The sequence below is a fragment of the Impatiens glandulifera genome, chromosome 9, assembly GCF_907164915.1.
Source record: "Impatiens glandulifera chromosome 9, dImpGla2.1, whole genome shotgun sequence".
Lineage (NCBI taxonomy): Eukaryota > Viridiplantae > Streptophyta > Magnoliopsida > Ericales > Balsaminaceae > Impatiens > Impatiens glandulifera.
In genome coordinates this window covers 18,717,366-18,743,420 of record NC_061870.1, presented here as the reverse complement: position 1 = coordinate 18,743,420, position 26,055 = coordinate 18,717,366, and the positions used below count along the sequence as shown (strand labels likewise).

General features: G+C 30.5%; 1 protein-coding gene and 1 long non-coding RNA gene across 2 annotated transcripts; both read right to left on the bottom strand.

Annotated features, from left to right (window-relative positions):
- Positions 1–2,173: 2,173 nt before the first annotated feature.
- LOC124913969 lies at positions 2,174–3,832 on the bottom strand. Its single transcript, XR_007096794.1, has 3 exons — positions 3,434–3,832; positions 2,458–2,529; positions 2,174–2,383 (listed from the first exon to the last, which is right to left on the bottom strand). It is a non-coding gene; the product is annotated as an uncharacterized LOC124913969 (long non-coding RNA).
- A 10,551-nt stretch (positions 3,833–14,383) lies between these two features.
- LOC124913966 (probable LRR receptor-like serine/threonine-protein kinase At1g07650) lies at positions 14,384–14,806 on the bottom strand. The gene is made up of 2 exons (XM_047454417.1): positions 14,666–14,806; positions 14,384–14,570 (listed from the first exon to the last, which is right to left on the bottom strand). The coding sequence occupies exons 1-2, from the start codon at positions 14,757–14,759 to the stop codon at positions 14,404–14,406; spliced, it is 261 nt and encodes an 86-aa protein (XP_047310373.1). The 5' UTR covers positions 14,760–14,806; the 3' UTR covers positions 14,384–14,403.
- Between the last annotated feature and the right edge of the window lie 11,249 nt (positions 14,807–26,055).

Here is a 26,055-nt window from a genome sequence, read left to right as displayed (position 1 = left end):
TAATTATACCAGCTTGAGCTTGAACGGTGACATTCATGATGAAGTTTATTGTCACCTCCCTCAATGTGGTCAAGCATGAGTTGGACTTGGACTTATAATATATTATATATTATTACATATTTTAATAATATATTATATATTATCATTTATTCTATATTATTATATATATACTATAGTAGAAAGTAAGGATGAGATGAAGTCAAATATCAATGTCAGGAAGAAAAACTCTTCTCTCTAATTAGTTCTTAAAGATTTATAAAAAATTTTTAGATGGTAAACCTTATTTTGTAAGAATTTTGTATTACTCATTATAAACGATAATATTATAGTACCATGGTTTTTTACTCTTGTCGAAGGGTTTCAATGCTAAAGCTCGTGTTTCTTTTTTCTGTTGTTTTCAATGTTTTCTGGATTGAATGAATATTGATAGACTATAAATAATATCACTATAACAAAAGTTAATTTTTCATGCATTAGGTTCTTTTTATCAACACCAACACCGTGCCCGGTGAAGTTTGTAAGCTTCATAAAGCCCCCTTATAGTTTTAAACAACACCTCTAACTTGGTTTGAGAAGTTCTCCATATGGTAATCATCTCACTTAGCCATGATGATTTTCATTATTTGCAAACATAGTGTATATTGTAGCATGTTATCTTTGTATGTTAAAAACATGATTATCACTCAGATAATCGTGACATAATTGAATATATTAATCTTAACTTCTTTGGTTTTTAACTATGAAAGACTTGAACATACTACATTATCTTTTGGATATTGAGGTAGCATTTTAACTTAAAAGTTATCTCTAATCACATTCAAAATATATAACTCACTTGCTTCATCGTGCACATCTTATGGACACAAGGATTATTGATCAAGTGGTTAGATAGTTTATGAGTTCTTCTACTAGAACTCTTTGGATATTCGAGGCACATTGTTTAAGATTCTCTTATTTTTTTCCACATCATCTTGAAGTGTGGGCTTATTCTGTTGTTGATTGGGCGGGATCCTACTCATACTTAGTCGACTACTGGATTTTGCATCTTTGGTGACTTGTTTATTTAATGAAAAATTATAAAACAAAATGTTGTCTCGATATTTGACATAAACTAAGTATCCTACTATGACCTTGACTATTTACTACTTGTTTTTGGTTGCCTTGGTTGCTTACATACATGGGTGTTTCTCTTTGTAATCTTAATTTGTTATCTTGTGACAATCAGAATAAAATTCAAATTGTGTGTAACTTGTCTTTTATGAGTGCACCAAGCATAGACATCATTACTTTTTATTTTGTCTTTGCACATTGATAATATGTTTACATAGAAACGTTGGCGCTTTCAATTTTTTCCGAGCAATCTCTCAATGATCATTATTGTTTATGGAAAAGTGAGAATAAATTGAATAAATGTGTTTAGGTCTATGTTGTTTTGGCCCAAACCTTTTGTTTTCTATTTTATTTACTATATATTTTAACCTAAAACTCTAACACAATGTATGGTTTTAGATATTGCATCTATTATGTCTCTCCACTTTCCTTTATGTCTCCCTATATTCTTGCATTGTTATACTTACCATATTCATATTATATTCAAAGAAAAAAGATACTAGTTTGTCATGACTACCTTTTGATTCTCCCCTCTATAAAATGTTTTATGTAATCAAAGTGGAAGATACATACATGTAATTTGTCTTTGGTTGATGAGTATAACTCGTCGGAATTTCTCCACTTAATTTGTTGAAGCTAAGATCTCTGCAAGAAACATATAAATCTGAATGTATCATTTTCCATATAGGAATTTAAACACAACATTTAAGAAAATCAAGAAAAAATTTAACATCATTAACTAACAATATTTCCAACTCCGGCATTGTGTTGATGTCTGGTAATAGTCCAATAAGATTGCAACTCCTAAGAACCCTATAACATTGAAAAATATATGAGGTTTGAACATAGAAAAGAAAAAAATTACCATACGACATACAAAATTCAACTTACAATGTTTCTAGATTTTTCAATTTACTAATGGATGGAAATGGCGATTCAATTCCATTTAGGTCACTTATTCGTCTGCAAATTATATTTAACACTCGTGAATAACTATTCGTCGCAACACTATAATAAGAATATAATTGATGAGCTTCATAGAAATTACAAGTCTGTCATCTTTGTCAATGCAAAGACCTCATTAGGGATCGGGCCCTCGAGGCCACTACCTTGAATTACTCTGCATTTTTTTAGTTTTTGTTCAAAAACATACTTAGATGGAAGAAATATAAATGAATAAATTTGAGATTTAGCATCTCACAGTGTTGTGAGATTCAACCAGTTCTTGATGAAATTGGGTATCTTTCCAGTGAAATTGTTATCACCAATCCTACTGTATCAACAATTTGACTAATATAAACATGACATAAACCAAGAAAAAATAATAATGTAAAATTCAATACTTACAAGTCCTTCATTGTGATCAATTTACCAAGGTCTAGTGGCAGTTGACCAGATAAATTATTCGAGGTGAAGTACCTTAATTAATCAAATAAACATTGTCAAATCTTTTTGTCCTTAGGTTTATTTAAAATTAACAAATATCTGAATTTTTGTTTGATTGACAAAACAAACCTCCTTCATACAATATATATATATATATATATATATATATATATATATGCTACAAGTTCTTATGTATGTTTTTGCAGTAAATAAGTAAATTTAGATTAACAATTTAACATAACTTGATAATTGATGAAGTACTATTAGAAGTTATCTTGTTAAAAAATTATATTAAAGACAAAACTTTAAACTTAAGAAATAGAAAATGTAATTTCAAATTAGTGGAGTAATATATAGATTTACTTTAAAATTTGATTTTCAAATATGAATATCTTGTGTTGCCTCCTTAAAGTATGAATTGTTCATCTGTGCCACTCCATTTATGTTTATAATAGTTTATAAAAAAAATTCTTTTAGTTACTAGATTAGATTATTTTTGTTAATAATAATAAATAAATAAAATTATATTTAATCAACATAAAATATATCTAATAAAAAAAAGAATAAATTTATTTATTTTATTTTAAACATGCTAAACCTGACCGAACATTGACTTTAAGGTTTAAGAGGTAATTCAAGATATTTATAATTTAAGTGGAGATTTGAAAAGTCTCACATAGTTTTTATGGGAGGATTTATTAAGAGATTTATTTTTGTTTGAAGATACATCTTTATGGTGGTCCTATATATTACTATTATTCACATTTTGCCAAATGATTAATGTTACTTGATAAAAAGTTGATTTTCAATTTGTTAATCATGTTGTGTTTTTCGGGTATGTTTCGTGACACTTAATTTGGGCTCTTATGTTTTTCTTATTATTTTTTATTGTTAACTAGTCTTATTTATATCATATTGCATAAATACAAAATCTTACATGCTTTCTATACTAGCGAGGTTACCGAGTTCTGAAGGGATGATCCCTGATAGCTGGTTGAACTCCAAACACCTATAACCATATCTCAAACCACATTAAGACAAAAACTGAACCATGAGTTTGATATGCATAGAGAAAATGGGGTAATGAATACAAACAGATTTTTTAGTGTGCTAATGTTTCCCAATTCTTTTGGGATTCCTCCACTTATTCGATTTCCATATAACGAACTGCATTACAATTAACATTAGTATCACTCCATTTTGATCAATGAAGGAGTATATATATAGAGAGAGCTACTTACATGTTTACAAGTAATTGGGTGGTGCCCCATTCTATTGGGATGGTTCCATTAAGATAGTTGAGAGTAAGGTCACTTCAATGAAAAGATATAGAAAAATTAATTTTTTTTGAAAACATTAAGTTATTATCTCAAACAAACATTCAATAATTAAAAGAATGATACTCACATCTCCTGAAGGAAGGGTAGGTTGGCAATTTCGGCTGGGAGACTGCCCGCTAGATTTAGACTTTTAAGTAAGCTGCAGGTATCTATTGAAGATTAGTTTATAGCACAATGTAAATGCATAAAAACTCATTTAATTTACAATCCATCCCTTCACATAAGAAAACCAATGATGAAAAATGTACCAAGTCAATAGAATGAGAGGTGCGCAACTTAGTAGATGGAAATTATCCAAGATCATGTGTCACTACTGGTTGTAAAAAGATAAAAGGTAAGGGAATGTGGAGGGAATGATGTGTCACTACTGGTTGTAAAAAGATAAAAGGTGACGAGAGAGAAGAGAGAGAAATTTTGTTATTTTTTTGGCTAATCAAATTGCGCAACATCATTATCTCCCCATTCCCTCACTCAAATTCCCTTTCTCAATCATTTCTCATATATTAAATACAAAATATATATACATATACAAAATAATAAAATTATTTTAACACATCATTATCTCTCCATTCCCTCACTCAAATTCCCTCTCCCAATCATTTATTATATATTAATACAAAATATATATACATATACAAAATAATAAAATTATTTTAACAATCATAATTGTCTAGCGGTTTAAGTGTTCACATTTCATACTTAAGACAAGGGTTCAAATCCCTATAATATATGGTGGCGTAAATTTTAATCAAATGATAGACATCTGAAAGTGTGAGGTCGAAATTAGTGGTTGGTTTGGCGAACATTTGAAAGTGTGAGGTCACAAGATGGATGTTGGGTGGTAAGTGGTATTTCGAGTGTGAGGTCGGAATTAGTGGTATGTATGACGAGTATTTGAAAGTGTGAGACCACGAGATGGAGGTTAGGTAGTTGGTGGTTTGTCGAGTGTGAGGTCAGAATTAGTGGTTGATTTGGCGAGCATTTGAAAGTCACGAGATGTAGGTCGGGTGGTGGGTGATTTGCCGAGTGTGAGGTCGGAATTAATGGTTAGTTTGACGAGAATTTGAAAGTGTGAGGTCACGAGATGGAGGTCGGGTGGTGGGTGTTTTGTCGAGTGTGAGGTCGGAACTAGTGGTTGGTATGACGAGTATTTAAAAGTGTGAGATCACGAGATGGAGGTCGGGTGGTGGGTGGTTTATCGAGTGTAAGGTTGGAATTTGTGGTTGGTTTGGCAAACATTTGAAAGTATGAGGTCACGAAATGTATGTCAGATGGTGGGTGGTTTATCGAGTGTGAGGTTGGAATTAATGGTTAGTTTGACGAGCATTTGAAAGTGTGAGGTCACAAGATGGATGTTGGGTGGTGGTTAGTGGTTGGTTTGACGTTGAATAAAAGGTATGTGATCAATTGGGATTGGTTGTTAATTTATTGAAGTGAAAGTAAAAGAGAGGTTGACTAAGAAATTGTGAGTGATTTGTTGAGGGATAGAGGCATATGAAAAAGTGTGAGTCACAAGATTATGTTCAATGGGTGGTTTGTCGAAGGGATAAAAAGGCATATAAAAAAGTGTGAGTCATAAGATGAATGTTCAATTTGAGGATCAGTGGTTGAGTTTGACGAGATATGCGAGGTGTGTCATCAATTGAGGTCGACTAAGATTGGTCGGTGGTTTACCGAGGGGATAAAAATGCATTTGAAAATGTGTGAGTCATGGTCAATTGAGAGGTTAAGTGGGTGACATTGAGATAAAATATGTGTTAATATTAAGTTTAAGATTACACTTATTTTTTACAAATTAAAACTAATTTTAAATTAATTAGATTTGAATAATATTTATTTTATCTAAAACATTTATAGATAAATAATATTATATATATATATATATATATATATATATATATATTCTTATCCGTGCAAATGCACATGATTTATGCTAGTTAAGTTTAATAATAATATAGAATTAAGAATTATTATTTTTTTGAATAAATGAGAACTAGAATAACACCCCAAAATCATGGCCCCCTCTTAAACTCAAAACGCGATTTTAGATAGAATCAAACTCGTGATATTTTGGTTTTTTAAGCCAACTATTACTACTGGGCTACCTTGGTTGGTTAAAAAATTATAGAATAAATATTATGATTAAAGAAACTAACAAATAAATTTTCCACTTCTTCCTAAAAATCAATTTTACCCATCGTGACATTTGCCCTTTCCCATATTTTTTTTTTTTATCAATTTCCTTGGGCCGAACAAGAAGAAATCAACTGAGGTCGACTGGTCACCTCTGAATTCTATGCCTTCTCACAATCACGGTAATTTGAGTTGAACCTGGGGAAGATTTTTTTATTATCGGATAAGGAGTGCTAACTAAGGTGTTTGATAAGAGATGTCGGTTAACTTAGAAGCGGAATCGAATTTTTTTGTTTTGTTTTTAGACAATTTATATAGTCTCGATTGAGATAAGTATGTTTCTTAGGTATTTAATCAAACAAACCAATTAATAGATACTATAAATTGATGGGATGTTAAGCCATTAATAATATAACACGATGTTACTTTCTTCTTCGATCCTGTTAGAATATATAGGAAAATATTGTATTGAATGTTATATTTAGAGTTATATAGTTTATGTCTAATATTTATACATTAGATTAGACTTATAAAAACTAATATAATATTAATTATATCACAATTTATCATATTGTGATAATATCTTATAAATATACTATCTTTATATTATAACATTACTTCTCAAACTCAAGATGGAAAGAACTTGAACAACTTAAAGTTGAAGACGAGATGGTTAAATGTTGAGAGGTATATAGAATCCCATGGGCATTGAATGTTGAGGTGAAACAACAATTAAATTAACTCTTACCCGTGAGTTCTAAAATTCATCCAACAATGGAATGTCAGTGTGTTGCATAAAATAAAACTAGCAAAGAAGGTAGAATTCCATGGGCATAGAATGTTTGGGATGAAACAATGAAAAAACACATCCTAGAGAAAGGATGATAGTGTGTTGAGTAAATAACTAGTAAAGTGACAAATATGATTAGATTAAGATTAATAAAAATATAGACATTGACTACTAAGATTAAGATTAATGAAATATGATTGTCAATTAAAGTAAGAACACCAACAGAATAATTTGAAAACAAAATATTAGTAAAATAATAATAATTAATAGAACATTATTAGAGTTCTCCATCAATAAATAAAGTATTTATTGATGGATACAGCGAAAGACTAATTTTTCTAGCTCAAGAACAAAATTTTGAGTCTATTACCATGTTACAATATAGGAAAAGGAGATTGTATAAAATAATATACATTTAGAGTTACATAAGTTATGTCTAATATATAGACATTATATTAGACTTATAAAGAAATTAGTATAATATAATAATATAATATTAATATTATCACAATTTATCATATTTTAATAATATTTCATAAATATATTAGTTTTATATTATAACATATCCATTGAGATTTGTTAAGTTGCTCGATTAATCGATATTCTATAATCAATTTCTACATGGTATCAGAGCCTATGGTTGACACACTTCACATTTACCAATCACTCAATAAGGGAAGTTACTCAACAATCGGTGGATCAAAACCATAATTTTATCCAAGAAGAAATCACTTATATGATTCTTCAACGATTGTTCTTCAGATGGAGGATGGATGAAGAGAAGCGTGATTGTATAGATCCTCCCTATTTGTATGGAGGAGAAGTATCCTCGATCATTCTGACCACTACGATTCTCACTAGAATCAATTACTTCGAGTGGAGTACTAGCATCTGTCTCGAACTTCTAGCTAAGATGAAGAAAGATTTCATTGATGATTTTTTAAAGATATATATTGATCCAAAAGAAGCACTCTAGAGAATGGTGGATGCTACTTTCAAAACATGGATTATGATTCTCGATCGACACAAGAAACAAAGTACACTTTCAAAGCACTCTTACCGCTCAAGAACTATGAGATGAAAATAAGGCTCTTTATGAAGGAATATCAGGCCAAAAAAATATCTATATGATACAACAATGTAACCTAGATATGGGAAAATACTACTCTAAAACTAAACTCTATTGGGATGAACTATTACATCTAGAACAAAACAGAAAATGTGATTGCGATAGGAATAATGAAAAATGTGTTGGATGTAGGTTGAAAAAAGGAGGGAAGATCATGAAAAGAATAATCTATACATCTTTATGTTAGGTCTATATGACTTTTTTGAAAACATTGAATTGGTGATTGATCCTTTGCCAACTGTCTATAAAACTTTTACCATGCTTTAGAATGTTGAAAAAGAAAGACAAATCGACCTTCAAAATATGGAACTACATTCTGCATTGTTTGTTGAAAATTCAAATAAAAAATTAAAAAAAAAAAAGCATGTTGGTGATGCAAAATAAAAAAAAACAATAAGGTAGTTTGTAATCACTATAAGATGAAAGACAACACTAAGGAACAGTGCTTCACAGTCATAGGCTACTCGGATGGTAGAAGAATTCGAGAATGGAACGCCATGGTTTATGCAACAAACACTTCTTTCATGGATGATGAAGAAGCATCCATGAAAATCAAAGAGAGTACAAGACATTCCCAAAGCTACTCAAGATAAATGATGGATCAAGTTGAAAAGTCAACTAGTAATTCAAATGGAGGAACTTCTTAGTAGAACCAGAATGGAGCAGGTTCTTCAAAAGGGAAGACCATTGATTTCGAAACAGGTAACTACATTAACTCGTATAATACCTTTACCGCATTTGAATTGAGTATGAGTTCTAACCATATTGAAAAAGGAAAAAATATGTGTTTAACAGACTGAGGTGTAGGAGCCATATATATAATAACATATATTTATGTATGTACACAAACTAAATCAAGATAGGTTTTTATAGTTTGCTGATGATTTTCAAAATGTATTGGAGACATTGATAATCCAAGATTAAATGAAAATCTAAACATGATATATGTCCTTATTGTACCTGATTTCAAATATTATTTCATATCAGTTGCAAAATTGATAAGAGATACAATGCAAGTTGTCATGCATATTCTTTGAAAATTATTATCTATTGTAGGAGATAAATGAACACTCTCAAATTAGAAAGAAAGTTGGGAATATTTTAATCTCTAAATGATTTCAATAAAGAAATTTTAGATATATATGTAGTGAGATATTTTTAACCTTTCTAATTATGAAAGGTTGCATCATTAGGTCAGATTAATGGACAACCTTCCCAATAGTAATAGAAAACATCAAGGAGAATGTAGTCAAATTATTATTGGTAATACAAAGGGAATTCGGTCCGTGGATGTGCAAAACCAGATAAATTGTGTTGACCCATTAAACTCACCCAACCAAATAATACCCATGAGTTCACTATATCGAGAGAGTGAAAGAGAGATTCACCAACCAAATACACATTCACTTACAATCCCTATCAACAACATTACCCTACATACGAAAGCGTCATTTAATGAAGCGATGCAAATTGACATGCAAAATTCAAAGATGCAATAGGAGAAAGATTCAAGATTATTCAAAACTATCCAATAAGATATCAAAATTTTGATTCGTACAACATGTGAATAACAGTGCGTCTTCAAACCACTATCGACATGAAAGTGAAGCTATAGAAGGAGAGGAAATACATAAAACTACATGAACGACGTTGAAATGAAGAGTTGGCCAAACCTACAAAGTCAGACGCTTGATAAAAGAGTTCTAAGGAAGGATAAAAGAAAGGAAGGAGTCGAATTAAAAAGAGAAGAGGAAGGAGTTAAAAAAAAGATGAAGGATTCGAAAAAATAAGAAAAGAGGAAGGAGTAAAAAAAATGAAAAAGAGGAAGGAGTCGAAATAAATGAAAAAGAAGAAGACGTCGAAAAAAAGAGAAAGAAAAAAGAAGAAGATGAGATAGTCGAGGAAGAAAAAATATGAAAATTCTTATGAACGAAACAAGAAGTTGATTAAGGCCTCAAATCGTTCAATGAGTGTTATCTACTAGAATTGTCAAGGCTAGGTCCCGTCTTGACAATTTCTCATTTTAAGGACATGTGGGAACGAGGGAAAATTTTTTGTGCTTACTAGAAACAAGAATGAATGTAAATGAAGTTCAAAAAATTGTAAAAGAGACGCAAATACCAAATATCCGAGTCATCTCACTAGTGGAACTAGCCGGAGGTGTCACAATATTTTGGTTGAACGATGTAAATATTTCATTTAATAACTTCACAATTTTTTGTCGATAGTGTGGTCTAATGGACAATGTCAGAGGATACTTGTACACTATATTTTATTTATGGCTGTCTGGAAAAAAGGGATATAAGTCAACTTTGGAATATAATTGCACATATAGTTTCCACATATAATATTTCATGGATTGTTTGTGAAGATGTCAATGATATGATGTACACCAATGACAATACATCAAACAGACAAATTAATGAAGCTCGAATGAGAAAATTAAAAAACTTCATTAGTACATCATGCAACTTGATGAAAATGCCCTATGAAGGAAGTTACTATACATGATTCAATATAAGAGAAGGAAACCAAGGGGTACATAAAATTCTTGATAGAACATTTGTAATTCTAAATTGAGAGAAACATATTCACATGCAACTGTTTTTGTAACTCTAGATCACACAATCAATTGTATGAATTGTAGTAAAATGAAAATTTTAAATTTGAATCTTATTGGCTTAATTATAAATCATGTACTAAGTCTGTAAAATATCATTGGGGTAGAAAAGCATATGATAGATTGGAGTGGAACTTCGTTTGCCAAACCATGATTAAAATGAAATTTTATGATTAATGAACCAATATGATTATGGAATGCATATCATCTGTGGCATATCAAATTAATCTGATAGAGAGTCATTGCCAACATTTACCCCACTAAAGGCATTCGACAGAAAGATCCACTTTCTCCACATCTTTTTGTTTTTGCTACTGAAGGTTTCATGAAATTTATTGATAAATTAATTATTTTTAGGGATATTGCATGATCAAAATTGGAAGAAGTGGACAAAAAATCTCAAATCTTTTATTTTTAAATTATTCACTTCTATTTGGGCAAGCTAATAAAAGTGAGACTACAAAAATCATGGATGCTCTCAATTGTAATGCTTCAGGTCATCTCATTAATTTTAATAAGTCATGCATCACCTTTAGTCAAAATACACCTCTAATAGTTAAACAAAATCTCTCTAAATTAATAAATATTCCTCTTAGCCCATATGCATGAGTTTATCTTGGTATCCCACTTGAATGGGGGAGATAAAAAAAAATGTTTAACAATTTATTAAAAAATTTGAAGGATGTGTTCATGGATGGAGAGCCAAAATTTTATCCTAAGCGGGAAATATAGTTCTAATTAAAAGTATTTTCCAATCACTGCCAAATTATCTTATGAATGTTTTCAAACTCCCAATCTCAAACCTTACACGAATCGCTTCACTAATAAATCATTTTTGGTGGAAAACAAAATTTGAAAATAAAGCAATTCATTGGGTTAAATAGGAAACATGATAAATAAAAATAAATAATATATGAGGTATGAGATTCAATGATTGTAAAAGCATGAATAGAGGTATGTTTGTCAATCAAGCCTGAAGATTAGCACACAATCAAGACTTTTGTGGGCAAAAAGATTTTAAGGCTATATAGCTTTCCAAACTTATAACTCTATAATGCTAGAGACAAAACTAATTTATCATGGATTTGGAAGAGTGTTATCCGGGACAAGGGCAGGGGCGGAGCCAGGATGAAAAATTACCTGGGGCTGACTCCAACTTGTATCGGATTTAACTTTCTATGTTCCGCTTTTTTTTCAATAAAATTTTCACGATTATTAGAAGATGGAAACTCGTCATGCCCTCTCAATGCACACGTTTGCAAAGTGAGCCACCGAGTGCTTTCAATAGTTGTTGTAAGCCGTAATCTGTTATTTTGTTTTTCATCTGAAGACTGTGCATTTAGTACTTTGTCAATATGATAAGGATATTCATTAGATTATCAAGATATTCAACTGCCCTATTATGTGGTGAAATATTATATCCTATATGCATAACAAAAGAACATCTATCCTCATCATTAACTCGTTTTCAATATTTGAATCCATCTATTGTAAATGTAGGTTTTTGGGGTTGTTTATGTTAAAACAAGAAACATGGGAAACAAAAAGCAGCATCTTTCAAAGGAGAGTATTCTAACCAAGTAAATTTCTTAAACCAATGACTTTGGAACCGTCGATTTTGATTTCCAAATTTGGTCGACGGGTACTCATCCTTAATAGATTGATATGACCTCATCTTGATATAAGCTCGTCTAATTTCATCCCTTTAATTAAAAAGATATTTCCATATCAGAATACGTAATGTTGGATCAAGTTTAAGAGAACTTACATCAACATCAATTCTAGGAGATTTGTTAAGTTCTTGAGTAGGGATATCAAATTCTTTATTTTAACTTGTTTATTAATATTAATTTATATTTTTCTTAAACCAATGACTTTGGAACCGTCGATTTTGATTTCCAAATTTGGTCGGCGGGTACTCATCCTTAATAGGTTGATATGACCTCATCTTGATATAAGCTTGTCTAATTTCATTCCTTTGATTAAAAGGATATTTCCATATCAGAATACGTAATGTTGGATCAAGTTTAAGAGAACTTACATCAACATCAATTCTAGGAGATTTGTTAAGTTCTTAAGTAGGGATATCAAATTCTTTATTTTAACCTGTTTATTAATATTAATTTATATTTTTCTTAAAATTTTTTGAAATAGTTTAAAATTAAGAAATATAAAACACTATTATTATTATATAAATATAATTTTAAAATAAATAATATTATTATATGATTTACAAAATTTTATATATAAATAAAATAAGTTAAAGATGAGGCCAGGGTTTGATCACCTGACCTCATATTCACATTTCAATAATGTAACCAACTGGACTAAGACTCATATGTCAAACAAATATATAAAATAATTTCTTTTAGAATTTTAATTTAGGTGGGGCTGAAGCCCACCCTAGCCCATGGGTGGCTCCGCCCCTGGACAAGGGTCTTCTAGATGATATTATGAGATGACAAATTATATCGGGTAAGACAACCAAGATTTGGGAACATAAATGGATTCCATCAGGTACTAAACTAAACAACACATGTAATTTTCCTCAAACTCATGTCAATTAACTCTTACTAGATAATGGGAAAAACTTGAATATTAAAATATTTTCACAAATTTTCAATAATGATATAATGTCTTAAATATGATCAACCCCTTTAGTAGGAGTAGAGGAAGATGATATTGATGTTTGGCCTTGGTCTAATGATGAACAATATAATGTTAATTCTAGTTATCTAACTAAGACTCATATCAACAACTAGAATAATTTGTAAAATGATTTTGATATTAGGGGGGAAATTTAGAACCTTAAAGTGTCCACCAAAAATAAAAATATAAATTATGTGGAAAGTACTTAATGAAGTAGTGGCATAAAATATGAATCTTTCAAAAAAAATGTGATCCCTACATTTTTTGTAGTCAATGTAAAAACTAACATTAAACAACTAAACACGCTCTTCTTGATTGTGACTTTGTTGAAAATATTTGGTATAAATAAAATATTCAAAAATTAAGTATCCTCACAATAATATTTATTCTTTGCAGGATTTGATACTCTTAAATTTGAAAAACATTGAAAGAAGAGAGGATGATCAGTTGGAAAAAAATGTGGATATGCTTGGAGATATGGAAGGCAAAAATAATCTTACATTTAGAAATCAAAATATGTACGAAAATCGGATTATTACAACTTCCACACAAGGATTATGATCCTATGGTCAGGCTAACTTGAAAGAAAAGTCACAAAATTGAAGTGAGTTGGAAGAAGCACAAAAAAAGATTCACCCAAATCAAATCATTGCACATGTGGATGCGGCCATCAATAAGAATACAAAAAAAAAGTTATGTTGTAGTGATATTGTGCATGCCAAGTAAAAAAATTATTACATGATAGACAAAATCTTTTAAAAGTGTTGATGTCAACATTGCTGGAGGCTTTAAGACTAACAAAGAAAATGATGGATGAACTATATGTTATCATATTTTAGAAATCTCAAAACGTCATAGTTGAACACATATTGGAAGGCGAGAACGATAAAAATAGACAGTTTTATAAGGTTTCATCCTACCCCTAATAATATAGATCTAAAAACTTGATGAAGGAATGTATACAGAGGATTTTAGTTGAGAAATAAAATCGCTAATATGAGAGAAATATCCCAGTTTAATAATGATAATAAAGTTTTTTTTTTTGGATTTGTTGGAATTATTTTGAAAAACAAATCTTGATTAGATCATTTCTATCAATCATTAAATTACTTATTCATAATCTTTATTAATCATTTTTTTCTTTCTAAAAACTACATCAAACTAGTACTTGTTTTTACAAATAATCCTAGAATTGTTGTTGTTCAATCTACTCTACTCAAGAATATGAAAGAGATAAGGAAGGAAATTACATGCTCACAACGTGACAGGTGGTATTGTTGGAGAATGAACAATTACATATTACTGCATTATCTGTTATTGACACATTCCAACCCGATTCTCCACTACACGGATCCACGCTGAAATCCCAATTATCGTTTCCTAATGTCCTTCCAATTTGCTTCAGAGTCTCCACTGTGAAGTAATTCAACTCACAATTAAAATCACCAACTATTTCAAAAGAGAAACATACACAATCGTTAGGGAAACAAAAATATGATCATGAATACCTTCACTAGTAGGCAAAACAGCAGTTCCATGGACAGTAATAAAGAAACATATAGCCACTGTTACTGTTAGAACATAGATTCTGAGCAACTTCATTTGGATCTCAAAATATTTTCTAATCGATTCACTTACGAAAACATTTGTCGGCACTTTTAACAAATCTATGGCAAGGAGAGAGAGATATTGCAGTCATAGGCACTATGTAGGTCCAGTAATTAAATTACATTTGACTTCCGAAATTTGAAAAAAATGACAACTTCATTCTGAGTTGAACATTAAGCGCTAATACATGAAGCACATTCTCAAAAGAAGCACAGGGTTAGAGTGAATATATATATATATAATTCATACATTTTAAAAAAACAGAGATTACAAACAGAAAAAACTACATTCAAAATTAACCATCCCAATCTGAAATTTTCGCATGCCATCTATTTTCATTGAGAGGCTTTCTTCCCCTTCCTTTTCCTTTTCCTCTTACTCTAACGATAAAAGGAGTTTGTATTGAAGAGAATGGTGTGTATTGTTGTTTCTCATTTTGAATTCACTCTTTATACGAGTCCGTTCTGATTTGATAGAAAGAATTGTTTCTGAGAATTTCAGGGTTTTACCTTTATTATCTTCAACTTGAATTTCTATATTCTTGTCTTCCTTATCTTAAACTTCAGCTTCAAACTCCACATCGGTATTGGAATCTTCTTTATCGGCTTTAGGATTCTCTGTTTCAGCTTTGAAATTCTTGGTGTTTTCATATTGAGTTTCCTCAACAACAACTTGAGGTCATCTTCCATTTTAGGCCTAATCCTTTGCATTACAGAAAATTTTCTTTTTTTCTTCACATTAATTCCCTTTACTTTATTTCTTTCGCTGCTTTCCTTTTTCTCAGAATCCTTCTTGCTTTCTTCTATAAATATTTGATCTTTGAGTTTAGCCTCCCCTATTTTCTTCTTTTTCTTTTCTGTTTCCTGACTTTTCTACTTTCTTCTTTAGCTTTATCACATTTATTGTGCAGAAAAGTATTACAGAAAGCACACATTTTTGGTTTCTATCATAAGAGATCTTCATGACATGCACTTTCCTTTTCTATCAACAACTACCATTTTCATTGGTAGGATACTCCTAGGACGCACTTCAATGATAATTCTAGCAAAGGACAAGTGCTCTCCTCCTTCAGTTATTGGGTCTATATATAATGGTTTCCCAATTGTACCTGCAAAGTGATTAATCACTTCAGCATTGTACATGAGGACTGGAATGTTCCAGAGCTTGAACCAAATCTGGTCAGTTTTATTTGGTCTACTCTGTAGATTCATCTCTTCTGACCACTTTTCCAGCTTCATGCAATTTGATCCTATGTAAGTATGTCCATTCTCCAAGATTTCTTTTAGATTTGTGCCCTTTTTGAATTGCAGGAAGTAGAGGTCATGTATGTTAGCAGAAACTTTTTCAAGTTCCTTTTCTCTCCACTTTTAATTAGAGCCTCTTTTGTAGTTGGAAATGGTAATATGTTTTTCCCAATGAAGTTTCAACCACCACAAACTTCTAGTCTTCAATATATTTCTCCTCTACTTTATAAGGCATTTTAAATTCAGAAGAAGAGTTGAGTACCTCTACCTTTGTTTGGATATCCTCCAAGTAGATTTTTCTTTGTATGCATGATCTTCATATTTCTTTTCTTCTTTATTCTTCCACACCTCGTTGACTTTCCATGTTGAATTACTCCTGATAGTGTAGGTCTTTGTTTTGGGAGCCTTCACCAACTCCTTCATTGCATCAACGGACCATTTAACCATCTCCTCATATTCCGTTTTCTTCAGTAAATTCCAGTCTTATAGATAATGAATATTGAGTTGGACTATTATTTGTTGAGCTTTCTCTTTACTGTCTGTGATTTCTCCCTTCTTAGTATGCATTAGGAGTTTGGTAATCTGGTTTTTAAGAAAAAACAGGCTGGCTCTTTCATTATAACCAACTTTCCAAATTCCTTATTTCTTCCCTTGTTTTCCTACAACATTTTCTTCAGAATTTTTAACAGCAATTGGTTCCTTACCTTTGCTACATTCCTGTTTTTCCTAAATTATTTCTTCAGCAATTCTATCAATTTTATTTTCAGCTACCTCCCTTAAACCTTCCATCACAAATTCTTTGACTTCCTTATACTTATTTCTTTACTTTCTTCACATTTTAATAAAAAAAACAGAACAAAGCAACTAAACAACAAAGAAGAGTAATTATAGAATAGGGTACACCAAAAACTCTATCTATACAAAACAGAGTAAAGCAAAAACCTTAACTTTCCAACCAAGCTTTGTAGATGAATGACCGACCTAGAAATTAGAGTCGATACCGTGTCGTTCGTGCCGATTGTGTGGATTGTGCCGATTGTGCCGATCATGCGCACTTTTGACAGAAGACACTAAGCAATTAACAATGTGAACACAATAAGCGAACAACGACCTTGATACCGTGCAAATCATACCAATCGTGTTGTTCATGCCAATCTTGCCGACTGTGTCGTTCGTGCCGATCGTGTTATTCGTGTATTCGTGATGAAAATTGTGATTTTGATCAAACATGATCGGGATTGATCAAACATGATCCAAATAGTTGCCAACATTATTAAAATCATGTTGGGATGCTTTTTGGACGATGATTCAAAATAATTAACCTAAGAACAACAAATCTGTTTTTTGGATTTTAAATTTTTAATTTGTGTTTTTGTTTTAAGATTAATTGATCGGTTCTATCTTATGCAGATAATTTCTAAATGATCCTATGATCAATATTCAACCATATAACACCATAAACATCAAACATACAAGCTTATACAATTTAAAATATAAAAATTTCAAATTCAAATAAAAAATATGAATTATAGGATGATTGGATTATTACCAAGGATTGAAGAACACTCTTTTGACCTTATGGACGCTATTGAGATGCTCAGATTCAAGTTTTAAGGCCTTATTCAAAGATTTCAAAAAATCCAGTTAGTTTATTGGGTGCGGCGAGGGCGCGTATTCTCTCCGTTGCAGCGGGCTATGTGGGCGCGCTTGGGTCGTTGGATGAGATCCCAATGCTCATCTGATGGACTAGTTTTCGGCTGTAGCTTCTTTTGCTGGTTTCGACTACACCCGATTACGATTTTATTTTTTTTTATTAAATTTTTAGGGTTTGTTTGAAATTAATTTTTCTTTCACTCTTTTGGCTATAATTTTGATTTTTTAATTACCCAAAATATTAAAATAAATGTGGCAAATATTTTACCAATTTATTTTATGTTTTTATATATTTTTAGGAATAAACAAATACTTGTTCTAAAGGAAATGGATACAATAATTCACTCTAAATTATTTATTTTTGTCCGTTTAATTTTTCTAAAATTATTTTGAGATAGAATGGGTACAACATTTATCCCAAATAATTTTATTTTTTTGTTTTGGCCTTAACCATTAATTAATTTGATTGATTACCACAATACAATAGTTGATCCTAATTAATTGCTTTAATTGGATTTTTGTCAGGGTTAACAATTTTGATTTTATTTATTTAAAAATAAATTAAAAATAATTATTTTATTAATATAAATTAGAGTAGATTTTTGAGTGCTTACACGTATTTATAATTTATATATATATATATATATATATATATATATATATATATATATATATATATATATATATAATACTTATTAAGGAAATAAATAATTTTTTTATTAATTTAATTATAAAAATATAATTTTTAAAAATCAAAAAATAATTACACTGTAATATTATTCAATATATGTCATCTCTACTTTGACGATAAGATTAAAAAAGATCCAACCAAACTTTCAATTTATTGGAGCGGTGGAAATGAGTCAAACTAAGTACACAATCTTTTAATTATTGTCAAGTATATTTTTGTAATCTAATCATCAACAGTTACTTGGTGAGTTTACTTTTAGTTGGGTAAATGATAGTTGATATTTTTGGAGCAATTTGAGTCTTAAAAGGTGGAGACACTAGTGTGCACAAATGATTTACTAAAATGAAATGAATTCTAACTTAGGGAAAACTTACCTGTGATGAACTTTAATTGTTCAATAAAAATGAACAAATTAAAAAGAGTGCGAAATTTTTATTCATTAAGTCTAAATGAACTAATATTTATTATTATTATTATTATTATTATTATTATTATCTAACATTAATTGTACTATCAATTTAGAAAAAAATGCGATTGAAAACCGTTCTGAATCTCCCTTTCTCGTAACTTAAAGATTATACTTATGTTTATTTTTTTATAATTTCAATTTTTGTAACTAAATTTAATTTTTAATATTTTTGTTTTAAAAATGTTAGATTTTAAAAAGAGTAATTTATTTTATGATAAATATCTTTAATTTTTAGTCTTGTATTAAATTTGTTTAATGTTATTTTTTTAAATAAATATTTTATTTACAAATAATATTATGTTAATTTTATCAAAATAAAAAAATTTCAGTATATAATATTATTTATATTTAGTATATAATATTTTTCGTATGTTCATTTATTTATAAGAAAATGTTTTATTAATTTATTTATAATTATGTTAATTTATCTTATCTAATATTATTTATATTTAAAATAAATATTTATAATTTATTAAACAAACCTATTTTATTTTATTTTATCATTGTAATAATATAATAAAAAGGGATGTAGCACAAATGTTAGGTGTTTTTTTTCCATACGAGAGGTGTGGAGTTCGATCCTCTATGTGTTCAATTTTGTGAGAGTTTCACATGTCGCAGTTGTACGCTTGCGCTCCACTTGTTTCTACACCTTAATGAGTAAATCAACGACATAATGAGTGAAGCGTTTACCTGAAAGTGATAAGTGAGCGCTTCACTTGAAAGTGTACAACAACGACAAGTGAAGAGTTCTTACAAGTGAAACGCACTTCACTTGAGAGTTTCACCTCAAATAGTAAAACAACGATACCTGAAAGAGTAAAGCATGCATCGACAAATGCAGCGCACTTCACCTGAGAGTTTAAAAAAAACTAACAAGTGATGCTCCATGGGTGCGCGCTTTATTCTTTCTTAAATTTTTTTAAAATATGAAAAAAATAAAAATATTATATATTAAATAAAAATAATAATAATAATAATAAATATGATAAATTAACATAAATATAAATAAATAAATAAAACATTTTCTTATAAATAAATGAACATAAGAAAAAATATTATATAATAAATATAAAAAATATTATAAAATAAATATTTTTTATTTTGATGCAATTAACATAATATTATTTATAAATAAAACATTTAAATTAAATTTTTAAATAAATAAATAATTTTTTAATAAATTGAAATAATTAGTATATTAAATGATGATTTAATTAATATATATATATATATATATTATATAATATATATATATATATAATAATAATTATTATTATTATTATTATTATTATTAGAGAAATGATAAAGCCAACGAATGACTAGCGAAAGCAAGGCCACGAATCCTACATGGCCTTGCCAGCTAGGAGAGAGAAAGAAAAAAAAAATTAAAACGTTTCTGCATATCCTGTTTCACCCAATAGGGTTTCATATTTCTGCATTTCTTTCTCTCTCTGAAACGCTTCATTTATTTCTCTTCTCCAGCTCCGGCAGCATTTATTTCTCTTCTCCGGCTGCATTTATTTCTTTTCTACGGCTGCATTTACTTCTCAATGGTATCCTTTTTAAGGATCTTTATTATTTTTTTAATAGATCCAGAGTTTAGATTTTATAGATCTAGGGTTTAGATTTTACAGATCTAGGGTTTTACATTTTAGGGTTTTACATTTTACAGATGTATATATGGATTTAAACGGTTTGAATTTTCAGGAAACAGAAGCACCAAACTTGAACAACCCAGTAGATGAAGAACTTAACCTGAACAGATCCACCCCCGTTGAACCCCAAAGGTACCCTGAACAGATCTAGTGGTTTCGGGACAAGAAAGGGTCCTTCCTTGTCCCGAAATGGTTGGTTTCGGGACAAGAAAGGGTCCTTCCTTGTCCCGAAATGTGTGGTATCTTGTAAGAAAATGTTGTGTTTCGGGTAAAAAAATTATGTGTTTCGGGACCCGAAATGAGTCGTTTCGGGACAAGAAAGGGTCAAAACCAACCATTTCGGGACAAACATTGTTTTGTTTCGGGACCCGAAATAGGTGGTTTCGGGACAACAAAGGTGGTTTCGGGACCCGAAACCATCCATTTCGGGTCCCGAAACACAGTTTCGGGACCCTAAATTCAGCCAAACATTAAGTAATCCAACTTTCGGGTCCTGAAACCATCCATTTCGGGTCCCGAAATCACACTTTCGGGACCCTAAATTCAGCCAAACATTAAGTAATCCAACTTTCAGGTCCTGAAACCACACTTTCGGGACCCTAAATTCAGTCAAACATGAAGTTATCCCACTTTCGGGACCCATAACAGCCTATTTCGGGTCCCGAAATCACACTTTCGGGACCCTAAATTCAGCCAAACATGAAGTTATCCCACTTTCTGGACCAATAACAGCCTATTTCGGGTCCCTAAATTCAGCAAATACCCAATAAATTTAGTTTTGGCTAACCATAATTCAACCATACACAATTAAATCAGACTTTCGGGTAACGAAAACTTTGTTTCGAGAACCATAATGCAGCAATACCCTAACCCTAAACCCTGAAACCCTAACCCTAACTGCAAAACCCTGACCCTAACCGCAAAATGCTAACCCTACGATTCTAAAATAGAAGATGTCTTATTTACCTTGTCCTTGGAGATCTTGGGGCCTTGCATGGAGATTTACCTGAAACACCAGCCTGAAAAGAAAATATTACGAAATGAACACGAAGGCGGACGATTCTGAAACTGAAATATTAAAGAATGAGAAGTGTCTTACCATTTTCGAGCGAAAGAAGAAAGTAGAAGTCGGGATGCCGGAGTGATAAATCGCCAGAGAAGACGCTGGTTCGTTCGCCGGATGTGATAAATTAAAAGAAGAAAGAGAGGGAAGAAGAAAGAGGAGCTGAAACGTTTTATTTTTTTTTATTTTTTTCTCTCTCCTAGCTGGCAAGGCCACGTAGGATTCGTGGCCTTGCTTTCGCTAGTCATTCGTTGGCTTTATCATTTCTCTTATTATTATTATTATGATTATGTGAAACAAATTTCACTTGAGAATGCGATTAACGATTCAAGTGAAGAGTTAATAAGAGATAGATAAAGTGTGTTTCACCTATATTAGCATTTTAGGTTGAACTCGGAAGGAAGCGGTCATCTTTTCAGATTTCAATTTTTCTTTTAAATTCAATTGTAATTTAATAAAATAATATTAATGTTGTATTTTGATTGATCCAAAATATAGGAACGTAGAAAATTTGTAATAGAAGATCCTAAGTTCTCTCCCACTTCTTTCTCCTTTCCTTTTTCATTCTTCTCTTTATCCACCATTTCACTATTAAAAGTATTTTTTTTGTTAAATCGAATATAAAATAGGTTAAATGAGTTAAACGTTTCAAATAAATACTTTTTTTTTGAAAAATGAATAAATATTAAAGAAGACAAAATGTGCCAAATATTTTTTAAATAAGCTAAAAACGTATTAAATAAATCAAATATATTTGTAACAAGTCAAAAACATGTTAAATTTGTAAAAAAAAATGAGTTAAACAGGATATAAAGAACCAATACTTGTTAAACGGAATAAAAATGTATAAAGAATCAATACTTGTTAAACGGAATAAAAATGTATAAATTAATACAAAAATATGATAAACGAGTTAAACACGTTTTCAACGGGACCAATAATAAAAAAATAAAATTTAAATTAACCAATTAATATCTGACCTAACATATATTAGTGAATAATATAAGTTATGTAAATTTAAATTTGATTTGAATAATAATTTTTTTTGGGAAAACGAATTAGCGTCTTTTATTAAAAATTCCAAAAAACGGGGAAAAACCACGAGATTAAGAGATCATTCTACAAAGACCTAGAATGATTTTGAAGTCGTATCATTCTGAATAAAAACAAAAACATAAATGAGCTATCTGATTATAATGTTTTCATTTCTAATGATTTTGGTAAACGGTAAATTCCAATTCCTACTGATATTCCAATTCTGCTCCGTACTTGGAACTTTTCTTCACGTTCCCGCAAGTGCACCACAATCTGAGACTGTGTCTCTCCATAATTCTTCAACACTTCTACGGGTTCTGCCATAGACTGTCGCATTACGTTCATTCCAAATGTTGTAAACTACTACTCCAAAGCCGCATTTGAATACGTTTATTGCAAATATGTTTCCTTTGGATTTGAGTAGTGATGCTTCTTTGATTTCTTTCCATTCCTTCGGGAAACTTATCAGCTCCAGGCTTTTAGAAAATCTGTCCCAAATTTCCAATGCTATACTACAGCTCTCAAACAGGTGATCAATGGTTTCTTCACTTTTGTTGTATAGAAGACAACTTAAGTTCAGGATGCTTATATACTTGCTGATACGGTCACGAGTGTTAAGTCTTTCCTAGAAGGCAAACCATATGATGAACTAGTATCGAGGAATGATCTTGGTTGACCATACAAGAGGAGCCCATTCTACTTTCTGCGTTTTTTCTCGGATTACCTCCAATATTCTTTTTGAGACTAGCTTCCCATTATCTTCTATATTTCATTCATGAACGTCGGGTCTATCTCGAAGTTGTATGTTACTGATGTGATCTAGTATCCTATGTCCTTCAAGATTTCTTCTCAAAAGTGAGTCATAGTCCCCGTCTTTTACGTCTCTGATTTTCGACACCGCGTAGTCCCTTCTGATACATGTATTTTTGAACTCCTCTTTGTGAATGATTGACTGGTTTTCAATCTAGGGATCGTGCCAGAACAAAGTGCATTTCCCGTCATCTAGCTGAATGTCGTAAAGACCTGCAATATTACTTCTTAGTTTAAGAATTTTTTTAGTGACCAGCTCATACCTTCATTGTTTTTACACGTCCAGATACTGGTTTCATGTTTCATAAATTGCGTGTGTACTCATTTAATCCATAATGATTCCTGGTTATGTTCCAATGCCCACAAATGCTTGAAGGTTAGAGCCTTGTTCAACTCGACGCTGTTCTTTAAGCCAATGCCTCCCTCCTCTTTCGGCTTACAAAAAGCAGTCTATTTGATTTTCTTTCCTCCTCTCCCGCTACTGCCCGATATGAAGTTCCTCATTAGCGTGTCTAGTTCCTTCATTACATTCTTCGGAATGAGCATCTACTACAACTAGTATCCAATTATGCTCATGACTACGGTTTTGATAAACTCGATCCTCCCTACATAAGAAAGTGTCTTCGCCGCCCAACCAGATATCATGTTTTTTACCTTTTCAATCAGCGGCTTACAGTGTGAGATCTCAATCTATTTTGCGGTTAACGGAATCCTTAAGTACCTTTCGGGAAAGCTTCCTTCCGCAATGCCCATGATGTTGAATATGTCGTGCTTTGTTTCATCCTTCAATCCACCATAAAATGCCACACTTTTGTTTTCATTAATAGTAAGACCTGTAACCTCAGAAAAAAAACGTTAGTGCAGCCCTAATAGTTTTAATGGAATCGACGTCTACGTGCGCTAGAATGAACAAATTGTCAGCAAAGCATAAATGAGTTACCTCCTCTACCTCACAAAAGGGTGAAAGATGTATGGACGATTCTTTCGGAACATCGCGAAGATACTCTCAAAGATCTCCATGATAGCTACGAAAAGGTAAGAAGAGAGGGAGTCTCTTTGCCTTACCCCGTTTTCACCCTTGAAGTAGCCTCCGTGGACTCCATTGACGCTAACAACAAAACACGATGAAGTAACGCATTACATAATCCAATCAATAAAAATCATAGGAAAAGCAGAAACAACCAGAAAATCCTGAATGGCTTTCCATCTAACAGAGTCGAAAGCTTTCTTGATATCTATTTTGAAAGTCACTCTTGGGGATATTTTCTTTTTCCCGTAGCCTTTTAAAAGGCTCTGCATGAAAAGAATATTATGAGAGATTGTCCTATCAAGAATAAATGCAGATTGATTAAGATTTATTATTTTTTTATGATATTTTTAAAGCGTTTAGAAATAATCAATTAATAGTATTGTTTAACTATTTTGAATATTAATTGCTTAATACCATGTTAGGTTTATATTAGTTGTAATTTAATAATATAATATTAATATTGTATTTTGATTTGATTTGTACAAGTAGAAAATTTGTAACAGAAGATCCCAAGGTGTCTCTCACTTCTCTATCCTCCGTTCCATTATTAAAAGTAAAATGTTTTAGTTAAATTATAAAAGATAGGTTAAACAAATTAAAGTATTCAAATAAATATTAAATAAGACAAAGTGACTAAATTATTTATTAAACTAACTAAAAACGTATTCAATAAGTCAAATATGTGTGAAACAAGTCAAAACAGGTTAAATTTGTCAAAAACAAGTTAAACATGATATAAAGAATGAAATACTTATTAAACGGGTTACAAACGTGTTAATCATTATAAAAATATGTTAAACGATTCAAAAACACATGTAAAATGGAACAAAAAAAAATAAAATATTGATTGAGATTACCCAATCAATATTCCACATAATATATATTAGTGAATAATATAGACTTGGTAAATTAAATTTTAGTTTGAATAGTAATTGGATACTTATCTTTTTGCTCACCCCTATTCAAAATTACAATCAATCAACAATTTTGAATTAAAAACTATTTAAAAAATTTACTATAACAAAGACGTAAATATGTGTGAAACAAATCAAAACAGGTTAAATTTGTCAAAAACAAGTTAAACATGATATAAAGAATGAAATACTTAATAAACGGGTTACAAACGTGTTAATCATTATAAAAATATGTTAAACGATTCAAAAACACATGTAAAATGGAACAAAAAAAAATAAAATATTGATTGAGATTACCCAATCAATATTCCACATAATATATATTAGTGAATAATATAGACTTGGTAAATTAAATTTTAGTTTGAATAGTAATTGGATATTTATCTTTTTGCTCACCCCTATTCAAAATTACAATCAATCAACAATTTTGAATTAAAAACTATTTAAAAAATTTACTATAACAAAGACGTAAATATGTGTGAAACAAATCAAAACAGGTTAAATTTGTCAAAAACAAGTTAAACATGATATAAAGAATGAAATACTTATTAAACGAGTTACAAACGTGTTAATCATTATAAAAATATGTTAAACGATTCAAAAACACATGTAAAATGGAACAAAAAAAAAAAAAAATATTGATTGAGATTACCCAATCAATATTCCACATAATATATATTAGTGAATAATATAGACTTGGTAAATTAAATTTTAGTTTGAATA

Excerpts from the sequence above, each read along its gene's own strand:
- LOC124913966 (XM_047454417.1), bottom strand. The coding sequence starts at position 14,759 with ATGAAGTTGCTCAGAATCTATGTTCTAACAGTAACAGTGGCTATATGT. Across the intron at positions 14,571-14,665 it reads TGTTTTGCCTACTAGTGAAG|TGGAGACTCTGAAGCAAATT; the intron begins GTATTCATGATC and ends ATTACTTCACAG.